The sequence below is a fragment of the Trachypithecus francoisi genome, unplaced genomic scaffold, assembly GCF_009764315.1.
Source record: "Trachypithecus francoisi isolate TF-2019V2 unplaced genomic scaffold, Tfra_2.0 Contig01440, whole genome shotgun sequence".
NCBI lineage: Eukaryota > Metazoa > Chordata > Mammalia > Primates > Cercopithecidae > Trachypithecus > Trachypithecus francoisi.
Window position 1 is genome coordinate 30,546,986 of NW_022681431.1, and position 15,583 is coordinate 30,562,568.

The following is a 15,583-nucleotide window of genomic DNA, read 5'->3' on the forward strand; positions in this document are numbered from 1 at the left end:
GAGGAGGTTGCAGTGAGCCAAGATCATGCCACCGCACTCCAGCCTGGGTGACACAGCGAGACTGTCTCAAAACAAAAAAGAAAAAAGATTGAGTGCTAGAGAAGCCGACCAATGGGCACAGACAAGAAAGCCTCAAGAAAGCCTGCTTTCTCTGCGTTAGTTTCCTAGACCTGCTGTAGTCAGTTACCACAACTTTGGTGGCTTAAATGACAGAAACTTATTCTCTCCCAGTTCTGGAGGCCATAAGTCTGAAATAAAGATGTGAACAAAACCACACCTCTTCTGAAGGCTCTAGGGAGATTCTGTCCCTGGTGGTGTCCAGCTTCTGGTGGCTTCAGACAATCCTTGACTTGTGACTGCATCTCTGCCTTTAGGTCATATTGCTGCCGCTCTCTCTGTCACATCTCTGCTATGTATCTCTTACAAGAATACTTGCCATTGGATTTAGAGCCAATTTGAAAAACCCAGGATAAGCACTTTCTCTCAAGATGTTTCATGTAATCACAGTTTGCCATATGAGGTAATACAGGCTCTGGGGATTTTGATATGGACATCTTGGGGGCCACCATTCAGCCCACTACAGTCCACTCTCTGGCACCCCAAAATCTGTATTTGTCCTGCATGAAAAATACATTTATTCTGCCCAATATCTCCCAAAGTCTCAACTCATGCAGCATGAACTAAGACCAAATTTGCATCTATATATTAGCTCAGAAGTCCTGCATCTCATCATCTAATCAGATGTGGGTGAGACCCCATGCATGATTCATTTTAGGATTAAATTTCTCTGGCTGTGGACCTGTGATACTACAGGTTATCAGCTTCTAAATAACTTTGGAATTTGGATAAATACATTTATTTAAGACTGATGTAATAGGCATGTGATAGATGTTCTCATTCTGAAAGGAAAATTTGAAGGCATAAAGAAGTCACCATTCCCAACCAATTTCGGTCCAGCAGAGAAAATTCTATTAGGATTCAAGGCCTGAAAATAATTCCCTAGCTTGAAGTGCCACCCACTGGGCCCACAGCAGTTCTGCAGACCTTTGTGTCTGCTCACAGCAGAATCGTGGGCCTCTCTGTACCCATGGTGGCTCCATAGGCCTCTGAGTCTGTGCTCACAGTGACATCATAGGCCTGTGTCTCTGCATCCATCACTTCTGTCTGCTTCTCTGGCCTCTGTCTCTGTGCCCCTGGCTCTGCCCTTGGAGTCATTCTTGCTTTTACTTGAAGGATGGCATGTTTGCAGCCCGTAGCTCTATCAATCCATTTCCTGCCTGTAGCAGTTTGGAATTCAACAGCCTTTTCTCATTTCACACTCTCTCTGTCACTTCCAGGCTAAGCTGTTTCTGCTGATGTAACATTCTCAAAAACCTTGTGGGTCCCCTGTGTATGTCATGGAGTTCAATGCCATTAGACAAGAGCATCCTCCACAAATTTTCTGGGATAATCCCATCTCTATTCCTGGCATCTATTGAGATGGTTGAGTGAGTCCAAGAGTCCCATGCTTCATCTCTTCATGCCACCACACCCGGTACATTTTTCTTATTTTTGTAAAAGAGATGGGGTCTCGCCATGTTGCCCAGTCTGGTCTTGAACTCCTGGACTTGATCCTCCTGCCTCTGCCCCCTGGAGTGCTGGGATTACAGGTGGCCATGTTTGACACTTCAGCAAAACTGCAATTTAAGATATTAATATTTATTGAGTACTTATTATGTGGAAACAAAAATTAAGTCCCTTCTCCCATGGAGCTGGCATTGCACATTGGTGGGAGTGAGCAGGAGTGCATAATGTGCAAACCATGTGTGAAAGTTTCCAGTCCTTCTTAGTGCTGTGAAGGAAACACACACACGGTAAAAACCTGGGCCTGGGCCTGGTCCAGGAACGTGACAAGGGTGTGACTGCCAGTCTGGGACCTGAGTGATGAGAAGAAGGCAGCCAGGGAAAGACCCATACAATGAGGGGACAACACTGAGCAGGCACATGTATGCATGAAATAGGGACGTGTGTGTCCTAAACAACGAGAAAAGTGGCAAGAAATGCAGTAGGAGAGCAGGCAGGAGATGGATCACATAAGGCCTTGTGGGCCATGAAAAGGAGCTTGGAATTATTATTATTATTATTTTTTAAGACTCTCTTGTTGCCCAGACTGGAAGGCAGTAGCGCGATCTCGGCTCACTGCAGCCTCCGCCTCCAGGGTTCAAACAATTCTCCTGCCTCAGCCTCCCAAGTGGCTGGGATTACAGGCGCCCACCACTATGCCTGGCTAGTTTTTGTATTTTTAGTAGAAATGGGGTTTCACCATGTTGACTAGGCTGATCTGGAACTCCTGACCTCAGATGATCCGCCTGCCTCAGCCTCCCAAAGTGCTGGAATTACAGGCGTGAGCCACTACGCCCTGCCAGGAGCTTGGATTTTATCCTAAGTGCAGTGGGAGGGTGTATAAATAAATAGGGACATATTTTGATACTACATCCTGAAAAGATCACCAGTCCTGTTTGGGGAATGTTCTGTAAGAGGACAAGAGCAGAAGCAGGAAGCCCACTGAGGAGGCTTTGGCAACAGTTCAGGAGGTCATGGAAGTTTGAGCTAGGGCAGTGGCAGCTGAGGGGTTGAGTGGTCATCCAGTTCAGCACATATTCCTGAGAGAACAGACAAGGTCTGCTGGCAGACGGGATGTGGGGTATGAAAAGATCAATTAAGAATGACTCCTATGGGTTTGGCCTGATAGCAGGGTGGATTAAAATGCTATTAACTGACATGGGGGAAAGTTAAGGAAAAGCTGGTGGGGCAAGAGTCAGGAGTTCTTTAGGACACTTTATCTTTGAGATGGCTATAATGGACTAGGGCTATCCAGTAGACAGCCTGATGTATGAGACTGGAACTCAAGGGACAGGTCAGGACTTGAACTATGAGGTTAGGAGACTTCAAGCTAGACATGCCATTTAAACAGGTAAAACTGGACAAGGTGGAAAAGCTGGTTTGAAGATTGAAGTGTGAAGCCATTTCCCATAAAGGCTGGAGAGTGGAGGAGGAGCTGGGAACCATTGCTCATGTGCACATGCACCTGCACACACACACGCCCTGCTGAGGAGCGGCCAGTGAGGAAAAAGGAAACTCAGAGCATGTGGAATCTTAGAAGCGAATTGAAGCAAGTTATTTCAAGAAGAAAGTTGTGAAGCAGATCAAATGTAGGTTATTCTAAGACGATAAGGACAGATAATGGATTATTTTCCTTGGTTTCTCTGGCACTAATTTTAAAAATATAATATTTGTAAAAATGGGCTGGGTGTGGTGGCTCACGCCCGTAATCCTAGCCCTTTAGGAGGCCAAGGTGGGCGGATCACTTGAGGTCAGGAGTTTGAGACCAGCCTGGCCAACATGGTAAAACCCCATCTCTACTAAAAATACAAAAATTAGCTAGGCGGGGTGGCGGGATCCTGTAATCCCAGCTACTAGGGAGGCTGAGGCAGGAGAATCACTTGAACCCAGGAGGCAGAGGTTGCAGTGAGCCGAGATCTTGCCATTGAACTCTGGCCTGCGGGACAAGAGCGAAACTCTGTCTCAAAAAAACCAAAGAAAATTGTAAAAAGGATCCCACAGTTCCCTACATTTGTAACTTTTAAAATTCAGAGGTAAATACATTTTTATTTAAGGAGGAATAATTCTTCAGAGCAAAATAATCTGAATATCACCTGGAATAGAGATTGGACAGAAAAAAATGTGAAAGGGAAAAACTAGGACAAGTCATATATGTAAATGACAGTGAGAATAAAGAGAATAAATGAGAGTGATCATGGCTCACTGCAGCTTAACTAATCAGATAGTTAAGAAGTTGCAGGCATAAAGTTAAAAAGCAAGTACTAAATTGAGGAAAATACAAACATTTACAAAATTTTTACAAAAGCTATCCATAAAAAGGGCAAATAGTAATATATAGAAAGATCTACCAGATTAGTAACAAACTACCCCCATTAGAAAAATGAGTAAATGATATGAATAGGAAATTCAAAAAAAGAATTACAGATTTCCAATAAGCATAACTTAAGATATACACTGATATTGTAAGGAAACACAATCACCACAGCCTTGCTAATCAAAGAAACTAATATTTATTGGAAAATAATGGGAATTTTTAATAGACTGGGTTAGAAGACTAGAAGTGTATGTCCCAAAATGTTAATAATAGTTCAGCTGTAGGGTGAGATCACTGATTTTAATTTTCTCCTTTTATACATTTTCCAGATTACAGCAACTACATATCATTTTGTAATAAGATTTTAATTTGTCGATGCACAAAGCAATTGCCTGGAATTGCAGTTCGATATGAACCCAGGAGTTACGCTTGTAAAAAAAACTATTGCTGGTGTCACATTTCCATTTCTCGAGCAGATTGTAAATTTCTCAGATGTAGGTCATCATGCTATAATGAGGGTTCCATTGCTCATGATCTAGATAAAACACTTTTCCTTTTCTTGCGGTCTCTTCATTAATTTGGTCCCTACCGCAAAGGCAGGGGGATTAAAAATAAAATATCTTTGGACACTGGTTGGCAGGTGTACTAACACGCTGTGTGCGGGAGGACTCCTGTTCTCGGCATGGTTCACGCCATGGTTCACGCCGGGCTCCGGCAGCGCCCTAGTACTAAGGGGCTGCACTGCAATGTGGACTGCCCGGTATCGTTAGAGAAAGGTTTGACAGTGTGACGCCAGAGTCGCCTCTGACCTCGAACAAAACGCGCCATGCATTGGGTCGCTATTACAATGCCCATTTTATGTGCAGGAAGCCAACCCACCAGCGCAAGTATTTCAGAATCAAGATCGCACTCCTGTTTTCCCTTCTAAGGAAAGGATGCCAGATAAACACTGGGAAAACAGATTTAATCTCTTAGGTCAGAACTCCAGGTCTTCCCAAAGGAAGGCCCCTCGGCTGTCATTCTGAGGTGCCTATTTCCTCCGCGCCGAGTCCACGTCCACGAGTCCACGAACCCGCCGGATTCCCTCTATTCACCGGCCGCGGGCGCGCCCCTCTAGCCCCGCCCCGCCTTGTCCCGCCCCGCCCAGGACGCGTGACGTCACAACAAGCGCCGTGCGCCGCGCCCCCTGTCAGGGACAGCCATTGTTCTGCCGGTGGCGCCGGTCGCGCCGGAGCTGGGTTGCTCCTGCACCCCTGTCTAAGTCCTGGTACCTCCTTCAGGCTGGGAGAGGGCCCTGGTTCTGAACACTCTGGGGTTCTCGGGTGCAGGCCGCCATGAGCAAACGGAAGGCGCCGCAGGAGACTCTCAACGGGGGAATCACCGACATGCTCACGGGTTAGCACCTGGCCAGGCCCCGCTGGCTTTCTTCTTTCTTTCCAGCCCCTTCGCCTGCCTTTCTTCTCTCCCACCCCGACAGTCCAGTGGGTGGGGTTGGCTCCTTGCAGCGGGTCGTCTTCCGTGGGGCTCTCCCTCCGGCGCCCCTGGCTGGTTGTCAGTCCTGCCGGCGACACCTGGGCCATCGCTTGGGCTGCTTTTGGTCTGGCCCTTGAAGGAAAAGGGTGGTCACTGTATCTTAGAGGCTGCCACATGCCCTTCCAGAAAACAGTTCTCGTTTGTTTACTCGTGGTTCTTGTTCACCCGAGCCTTCTGTTGCCTTTCAGAACTCGCAAACTTTGAGAAGAACGTGAGCCAAGCTATCCACAAGTACAATGCTTACAGGTGGGACAGTGCAGCATTCTCGGTTAGCATACATTCTGGGATACCCTGTTTGGTGTGGCAGTTAACAGGACTGAGGGCCCAGTGGATATTTGGTCCATCTGCAAGAGCGGGAAAACAAGAATCGAGGCTGATTCCTTACTCAGTATTTCTTGAAGAATGTGGGCAGCGCTTTATAGGATCAGTTCAGATAAGTTCCCAATTCTGATTGCAGGTAGCTGTAGCCTGATAGGTATTTTTCTCATCATTAAACACGAATTACTAGAAATACGGTGTAATTTTAACCATAATGAAAGACAGCGGATGAAGTCCATACTGTGAAATGCATGTGGTTCAAGGAATCACATTTTTTCTTCTGGTTGGACTGAAGCTGATCCTGTGGGATCCTGATCTCACCTTCATGGGATCCTGTCCTTGTTCATCTCACCAGGGACCTTATCCTATTCATTCTTTCCACATCCACCTGCTTCTCCTTAGCCTATATGTATGTATGTATGTATGTATATATGTATGTTTGTTTGTTTGTTTGAGACAGGGTCTCGCTGTGGCATGATCACGGCTCACTGCAGCTTCAATCTTCCAGCCTCAAGCGGTCTTCCCACCTCAGCCTCCTGAGTGGTTGGGACTACAGGCGCATGCCACCACACCCACCTTATTTCTTTTTTTTTTTTCCTTCTTTCTTTCTTTCTTTCTTTCTTTTTTTTTTTCAGTTTTTTGTAGAGACTGGGTTTTGCTATGTTGCCCAGGCTGGTCTCCCAACTCCTGAGCTCAAATGGTCCACCCACCTCGGCCTCCCAGAGTGATGGGATTCCAGGCATCAGCCTCGGTGCCAGCCCTCCTTAGCCTATAAATATGTCCAAGTCCCTCAGCTCTTAAAAGCAAAACCAAAACAATCTTAGCTTCCCTCTAGCTAGTACCTTTTCTCTTTTCTCACTTTACAGTGAATCTTCTTGAAAAATCTTCATTCCTTGCCTGGACTTCTTAATACCTAATCATTTACTCATTAAGAAGTTCAGTCCTTGCCTGGACCTACCACTGCTTTGAAAATCCTCTCACCTACATCTCATCTTATTGGACTCTCAGTGGCATTCCTCCATAGCTCATGCTGTGAAAGTCTCATGACTTCTGTAGTGGCACTCTTTCTGGTCTTTCATCTCTTCTTCTGTCTTACCTTTGAATGTTGGTATAGGTTGAGCATCCCTAATCTGAAAATTTGAAATGCTCTAAAATCTGAATGATTGCCGACATGATGACACAAGTGGAAAATTCCACATCCGATCTCATGTGGTAGGTGGCAGTCAAAATGGTCAACACTTTGTTTCATGCAAAAAATTATTAAAATGATTGTATAAGATTACCTTCAGGGTATGTGTGTAAGGTGTATGAGAAATATAAATGAATTTTGTGTTTAGACTTGGACCTCACATATCCCTAAGATATCTTGTTATGCGTATGCAAATATTCTAAACCCTGAAAAAAATTCAAAAATCTGAAACAATGCTGGTCCCAGACATTTCAGATAAGGGATAATTAACCTGTGGTTCCGGGAAGTCTGCCTGCCCTTAGCCCTCTTTTCTTACTTCTGTAGTTTCCCTGACAATCTTGCCATTCTTGACTTTGAAATGCCATTTATATTGGTGACTCCAAATCTGTATCACTGGACTGTTTTCCACATTTTTAGCCCTATGCTGTCTTTATCCCAAGTCAGCTCCCTTCTTTCATTCCCACTCCACACAGTTCAGAGCTGATTGTGCTCCCTCCTTTCCTTACTTCTGTGACTTCCTATGTAAAGTAAAATAATTGTATTATCATCTATACATTTGATCATTCAAAATCATAGAGATATTCAACTTTGTATTCTATTTGGATCGCAGCAGGCCTCAGAAAAGAGGTGTTTAGTTTGAAGAAGCTCACCAGGGGATAAGTGAGAGGGCCAGTAGTCTAGACAAATTAAATGTGCCAAAGCATTGAGACATGAAGAGTATAACGTTTTCTAGGAGTCAGAAATTCAGTTTGCTTAAGGGGTATGGTGTGAGTGGGAAATAAGTCTGGAAAAGCAGGTGATTCCCTACCACTCCTGCATGCTTCTCCCTTTCCCAGTAGGCATTTCTCTTGATTGTGGCCAAAATATTCTTTTGAAAATAGTTATCTGATCTTGTCATTCAAATAATTAAATAATATTTTCTCTTTACTTTGATAAAACCCAAATACATCATAGCATACAAAAGGCCTTTCATCTGATTCTTCTTCCGTTTTAGACTTTGCCTCACAGTGCCAATGACCTGGAACTACTTGCCTTTCCTGAAATGATCCCCTCCATAAACTGTTGTTGCCTGCTCCTTTACTTATAAATATGTCTTTTCAGATTCATCATCAGTCATGTGCTTAGAAAGAAGTTCAGATCCAAATCTAAAGGGTTATTTGTGCTATAGCAGAAGGAAAATCCAAGGTTCCAAAGACTATCCAGTATTTATGCTTTTGACTTAGCTGTACTGTCACTTCTCATCAGCATCAACTCTGAATTACATTTTGCATTGAAATTATGGACAGAATACCATCGGTGAGCTCCCAGGATGTATCCAATCTGTCAGCAGATTAACAAGCTGGATATGTGTGAAGGTGAACAAGAATTACAGGTCGCTGATTTATGCTGAACTGCAATGGGAACAATGTTTTTTTTTTTTTTTTTTCTGTCCATAAGTTTATTGTCTTTATCTGAAAAATCCTCATAGAAAATTGTTTGGTTTAGCTCTCAGCAGCCTGCTCCTGAGCCCTGAGGAAGCATACCTTCTTTTGAGCTATGCGATCTTTCTTCTGAGCAAGGAACATTTTGGGACGGTTCCACCTCTTCTTTTTAACTTCTTTCTTGGGCTTCTTTTCGTAGACTGGATTCTCTCCTGTAGCAGCATGAGCTTTCTTATACATCTCCTCCATCATGTCTGAAGTTATGCTATTCTTTATGTATTGAGAGAACTGTTTCTTATAAGCATCTTTGTCTTCTTCCATTAAGTAGCGCATGTAATCTGCAACATTCTGGCCTATGATGTGCTTCTGGTGTACTTCTGCACTGAATTCCTTGCTTTCAGAATCATAACCAGGGAATCATTTGGTACTGTGAGGGATAGACAAAACTCCATCCAGGTCACCAAAAACTTTATTGCCAGTGATAATTCTCGCAAGGCCTGCATCCAAATAGCAGGTAAAGGCACTTGGTGGACCATCAGTGCTTTCCACGTTGTATTCATTGCCAGTCACGTCCACTTGGCCTTCATAGATCTTGTCCAATGCCAAACCTATTGAGAAGCCTGTGGGCCAGCAGCAGGCCAGTACAATACGCTGCAGCATAATTTGTCAGGCCAACCTTCACATCGTATTTTGGCAGTTCATGTGCATCTGCTGCGCAGGCTATCATATCCCCCTCTATACAGGCATAAGCAATCTGACAAATCATATCTCTGTTACATGAACTATCATCCTATATTGGGGTGTGTTGTATTTATTTTTATCCTGTATTACCAAGCATTTCTGAGCATAGTAGTTTTACCATCCTGTCATCTTTAAATTTCATTTGGTATCTCTTAAAGTAGGCCTTATTCTTAACAACTTTAACAAACTCCATCCTGTGGAACAGAGACCTGCAGGCCCAGCAGCACTAGGGGGCGGAAAGGTGGAAACAATTTTTAAAAACTGATACAGGGGCCAGGCATGGTGGCTCATATCTATAATCCCAACACTTTGGGAGGCCAAGGCGGGTGGGTGGCTTGAGCCCAGGAGTTCAAGACCAACCTGGGCAACATAGGAACACCCCATCTCCATTTAAAAAATAAATAAATTGATGCGGGGACATAAGGGAATACAATTTGAAACTACGAATTTTAAAATAGCTATCCAAGGGCTGGATGCTGTGGCTCATGCCTGTAATCCCAGCACTTTGGAAGACCAAGGCAGGTGGATCATTTGAGGTTAGGAGTTGGAAACCAGCCTGGCCAACATGGTGAAAACCTGTCTCTACTAAAAATACATAATTGGCTGGGCACAGTGGCTCATGCCTGTAATCCCAGCACTTTGGGAGGCCAAGGCAGGCAGATCACAAGGTGATCTTAGCAAGTGAGGTTAGCAGATCGCCTGGCTAACATGGTGAAACCCCGTCTCTACTAAAAATACAAAAAATTAGGTGGCAGGCGCCAGTAGTCCCAGCTGCTCGGGAGGCTGAGGCAGGAGAATGGCGTGAACCTGGGAGGCGGAGCTTGCAGTGAGCCTAGATTGCACCACTGCACTCCAGCCTGGGCGACAGAGCGAGACTCTGTGCAAAAAAAAAGTACAAAATTAGCCAGGTGTGGAAGCACACACCTGTAATCCAGCTACTCAGGAGGCTAAGGCAGGAGAATCACTTGAACCTGGGAGGCAGAGGCTGCAGTGAGTCAAGATGGCACCACTGCACTCCAGCCTGGGCGACTCCATCTCAAAAAAAATAAAATAGGTATCTATAAGCAGATCTGGTGTCTAATAATTCAAATGTGGCACATTTTTATGAAGGAATTATGAACAATTTCTAAAAACTGGCTATTTTATAAAAGGGGGCCCAGTGATAATTTCTACTCCCAAAGAAAGAAAGACAGCTGGTCTCCCCATCCCTTGAGTATTATGTATACAATTTAAATCACTTTGTTAGTCAGCACAGATCAAAACAAGTCACTTGGTTACTCAGTACAAATCATACTCTGACGTATAGGGTTTAAATTCAGTTATTCTCAAATGTGGAGCTTTTCAAGATACTTTAAGAGTTAGACATAGCTCAGGCGCGCTGGCTCATGCCTGTAATCCCAGCACTTTTGGAGGCCATGGTGGACAGATCACAAGGTAAGGAGTTCGAGATGAGCCTGGCCAACATGGTGAAACCCTGTCTCTACTAAAAATACAAAAAAATTAGCCAGGCGTAGTGGCGCATGCCTGTAATCCCAGCTACTCGGGAGGCTGAGGGAGGAGAATTGCTTGAACACAGGAAGCGGAGGTTGCAGTGAGGGAGATCACGCCACTGCACTCCAGCCTGGGCGACAGAGCGAGACTCCGTCTCAAAAAAAAAAAAAAAAAAAAAAAAAAAGTGGCTGGGAGCAGTGATTCACACCTGTAATCCTAGCACTTTGGGAGGCTAAGGCGGGTGGATCACCTGAGGTTGGAGTTCGAGACCAGCCTGGCCAACATGGAGAAACCCCGTCTCTACTAAAAATACAAAAAATTACCCAGGTGTGGTGGCGGGCACCTATAATCCCAGCAACTCGGGAAGCTGAGGCAGGAGAATCGCTTGAACCCAGGAGGCAGAGGTTGTGGTGAGCTGAGATCGCGCCATTGCGCTCCAGCCTGGGCAACAAGAGCAAAACTCCTTCTCAAAAAAAATAAAAAAAGTTAGACATATAGTAGGTGGTCTGTCAGCTTATGTGAGTTTTAAGTTTCATATGGAGATAGAAAATTAGGCCAGGCACAGTGGCTCGCTCCTGTAATCCCGGCACTTTGGGAGGCCGAGGCGGGTGGATCACGAGGTCAGGAGATTGACACTATCCTGGCCAACATGGTGAAACACCATCCCCACTAAAATACAAAAAACTCCGGGTGTGGTGATGTATGCCTGTAGTCCCAGCTACTCGGGAGGCTGAGGCAAGTTAATCACTTGAACCCTGGAGGCGGAGGTTCCAGTGAGCCGAGATCACACCACTGCACTCCAACCTGGTGACAGAGGGAGACTCCATCTCAAAAAAAAACAAAAAACAAAAAAAAAAGAAAATTAGTTATCTTGGTGAAACCATAAGCATAGATATTTGCTTGTATATACCAGTTTAAGAAAAATGAAGGCCCTGCTGGATTTCTAATTGGTTTTCCTTTTTCTCTTTCCTTATAGAAAAGCAGCATCTGTTATAGCAAAATACCCATACAAAATAAAGAGTGGAGCTGAAGCTAAGAAATTGGTAAGTTTAGTTAGCATGTTGATCAAAGAGTTCACACGTGTACAAATTTGGTGGGTTTCCACCAAACCAAACTTGCCTGTCTGAAGCGGCCTTGACCCACACAGGCTGATTTCATTACTCCTGATTTCTTGGAATGACATTCATGCTATTTCATACACACTTTTTCAAGCTCAAAATGTTTTCATTTGGGGGAAGATGGGTTAAAATTTTTAAAAATATTTGTAATTACAGTTTTCTTCTTCTCTGTTACAATATATACATGTACTCACATTGAATTTCAACTTGAGTGTTGGTTTTTAAGAAGGGGGACCAAGTGGGACTAGCATATCTGGTCCCCACCTATTTTTCTCTGATCCCCAAGTGTAGGAACCTGTGTGAGTTAGTGAGAGTGTGTGTTCCCCAGAGAGATCTTACTAATAAGCACATGATTAAGCCCCTTTTATTTTATGGCATTTAGCCCTGTTCTCTGTGATTTCCACGAAGCCTTGTGTACTGTGTCACAGTTTCTAGAGGGTCACATCCCTTGTTAATTTGTAATATAATACCCCTTATCTGAAATGCTTGGGAACAGAAGTATTTTGGATTTTGGATTTTTTTTTTTCTTTTTGGAATATTTGTATATGGTTGAATATTCATAACCCGAAAATCCAAAATCCAAAATACTCCAATGAGCATTTCCTTTGAGTGTCATGTCAGCACTCAAAATGCTTCAGATTTTGGACATTCTGGAATGTGGATTTTTGTATTAGGGATACTCAACCTGTAATATCACTAAGAATATCCTGAGGTGGTCTATCTGTTGATAGTCAGATTGTTGTCTCATCTAAATCTTACTAAATGATTCAAAGTTCCTCAAATTTAAGGACCATATCTTATTCGTCTTTTGTGAAAGATGTCAAATTAATATGACTTGTTTGTTTGTTTTGAGACAGAGTCTCACCCTGTTGCTCAGGCTGGAGTGCAGTGGCATGATCTTGGCTCACTGCAGCCTCCGCCTCTGGGGTTCAAGTGATTCTCCTGCCTCAGCCTCCCGAGTCGCTGGGACTACAGGCATGCGCCACCACGCCCAGCTAATTTTTGTATTTTTGGTAGAGACCGGGTTTCACTATGTTGGCCAGGCTGGTCTCAAACTCCTGATCTCAGGTGATCCACTGCCTTGAGCCTCCCAGAGTGCTGGGATTACAGTTGTGAGCCACTGCGCCCAGCCTGAGATGACTTTTGATTAGTCCAGGTCCTGATAGTTATCACCTCGTTTTGTTCTTTACCTATTAATGTTTCACAAACGTTCTCTGGAATTTAAGTATTAATATTTGATTATCTTTAACCTTCTCAGGAGATGAGCCGTAATTGCCCTTTTTTTTTTTTTGAGACAGGATCTTGCTCTGTCACTCAGGCTGGAGTGCAGTGGTGGCATGATCACAGCTTACTGCTGCAGCCCTGATCTCCAGCCACGCAATCCTCCCATCTTAAGCCTCCTGAGTAGCTGGGACTACAGGCATGCACCACCACACTCGGATCTGTCTGTCTATCTATCTATCTATCTATCTATCTATCTATATATATACTTTTTAAAATTTCTTTGGTAGAGATTGGATCTTGTTATGTTGCCAGGCTAGTGTTGAACTCTTGGGCTCAAGTGATCCTCCTGCCTCAGCCTCCCAAAGTGCTGGGATTGCAAGTGTGAGCCACCATGCCTGGCCTATAATTGCCATTATATTTTTGCCCTTCAGAGTCATAACATTACCATAATCTTGGACATCTTGTAATTTAGTGACAATTTGTCCACATTCAACATGTGCCACATCTTAACCTTGACTTTGTTACTCAGTACAAATCATGCTCTGATATATAGGCTTTAAATCCTTGTGGCATAGACAGTTCTCAGCATCAGTATATCCTCCTTAAATAGACTAGCCAAGTAAGTTATAAATACATTAAACTTTAATTCTGAGTTTCTGTCTTGGTGAACTGACCCATTGATAGTCTCAGGAACTACTCCTGCTTCCTTTCACTTCCTCTTTTGTCCCTACAGTACTTCCTTTTTTATGTTTATTGCAAATAGCCTGCTCATTTCTTAGAGAAAAGCTTCTGAAAAGCTCTGATACACTTCATCTCAAATCTGCACTTATGGTATATTCCTAAAAAGAGTACAAAGGTATCCAAAATTCCTTTTGCACAAGACTGGATGTAAAAATCTCATCATTGTTCCTTTTCACAATCATTTAAGAATCACAGAGCTACTACTTCTTAGTAATAGAAGTAATAGATTCTTATTTCTTAGATTATCTAATCTATTACTTCTCAGTAATTCTAGAAATCTGAAATTTCCAGAATGAGTAGTTTGCCTTTTATTCCTTAATGTTAGGTATAGAAAGTAGCTTGGGTCTAAATTGCTTGAGGTCAGTATGTTATTGAGTAAAATTATTGTAGCGCTATCTGTAAAGGGAAAAATAATTACCCTTTAAAAAGCTTCTGATACAGGAAATGAGCCTGAGTAATTTCCTTTTTCTAATCTATTCTGCTTTCTAAATCTTTTGTTCATTTCTATCTGGTAATTGCTATTTTCCAAGCTTGAATATGCTTTCAGTAATTTGGGGACATTTATTAAACATTAAATAAATCAAGAATATTGATGAGTGAACTTAGGCCTAAGAGGCAGTCAGAAATAACTGGCACACCTGTTATTAAGCATGCTGAATGTTTAACTAAAAAGGACCAATACACATGACAAAAAGTTCAGTATTACTGATACCAAAGTTGCAAATTAAGCAAGACACTATATAGTGCCCATCAAATACATGCAGTGTGGAGAAAGATGTGAAAAAAAGAACACTCATTTACTGCCCATGAAAGTGTTGGTTGTTATAGCCTTTCCGAAGGCTGCTTTGTCAGAATGTATATATCCTTTGACCTAGCAATTCCACTTTGACATCGTTTTCGTAAGGAAACTAATAGAGATGTGTAACTACTAGGATTCATTAATTCATAATTTTTGATCACCTGTATGCCAATCACTAGGGATAAAACAATGAAAAGACAGGATCTCTGCTCTCCTAAAACTTAGATTCTAGAGAAGTGCTGCCCAATACAGCAACCACGAGCCACATTTGGCCATTGAGTTCTTGAAATGTGGATGTTGTGACTGAAGAATGGAATTTTAAATTGTAATTAATCTAAACTTAAATTGTCATATGTGGCTAGTGTACCATGCTGGAATGTGCAGTTCCAGAGCAGTGCTTCTTAGAACGAGGTGTCTAGGCCAGCAGCATCAGCGTCCCCTGAGAACTTAGGCATATTCTTGGCCCTACCCCAGACATGGTGAATGAGAAACTCTAGGGTGGAATTCGGCATTCTGTGTTTTAACAAGTGCCCCCATGTGATGCTGATGTATGCAGAAGCTTGACAACCTCTGTTCCAAGGAATTTTATGAATATTATTATACTGTCAAATAATTGGAAACAATATACATGTTTACCTGGAGGGTATTTGCTAATTATTATGCATTTATACAATGATATACTGTGCAGCCAGTAAAGATACTATTGGATTTATTTATTTATTGGTATAGAAATTTGCTCATGATGTATCAAGAACAAAGTGTGTACATCACCCAACTAATTCTGCCTATATTTGTAAGCAGAAAAGATGTCAAATAATATATACCAAATGTTGGGGAATGAGTTTACGGATGATTTTACTTTTCAGGGTAATGAAACTGATAAGTGAATGCTCTTCTTTATGCAACTCTATATTCTAATTTTTCTATAACAAAAGTTAATTTTAAATAAGATATATTTATAATTATTTTGTCAGAGTTTCCCTCTTGTCATTCATATAAGCATTCTGTCTTTGGGAGAATTTATTTTCACTGGGGTTCAATTTTCTGTGTCCTTTATGTCAAACCTTATCACATGGTATTCATTTGTTTTTC

The 15,583-nt window shown here is 42.8% G+C and overlaps 1 protein-coding gene and 1 pseudogene across 4 annotated transcripts in view; one reads left to right on the forward strand and one right to left on the reverse strand.

Annotated features, from left to right (window-relative positions):
• The first annotated feature begins 5,075 nt into the window (after positions 1-5,075).
• Positions 5,076-15,583, forward strand: part of POLB (DNA polymerase beta) — a 34,161-nt gene continuing 23,653 nt past the window's right edge. Inside the window, exons 1-3 of one of the 4 annotated variants that reach the window (XM_033232278.1) lie at positions 5,076-5,311; positions 5,638-5,695; positions 11,586-11,652. In XM_033232278.1, the coding sequence (XP_033088169.1) occupies positions 5,251-5,311; positions 5,638-5,695; positions 11,586-11,652 (186 nt within the window). In that variant the 5' untranslated portion in view covers positions 5,076-5,250. Of the gene's footprint in view, positions 5,312-5,637; positions 5,718-11,585; positions 11,653-15,583 lie in introns of those variants that run through there. The other 3 variants (XM_033232294.1, XM_033232271.1, XM_033232285.1) reach the window with 3 other exon arrangements.
• On the reverse strand, positions 8,438-9,323 carry LOC117095690 (annotated as a pseudogene).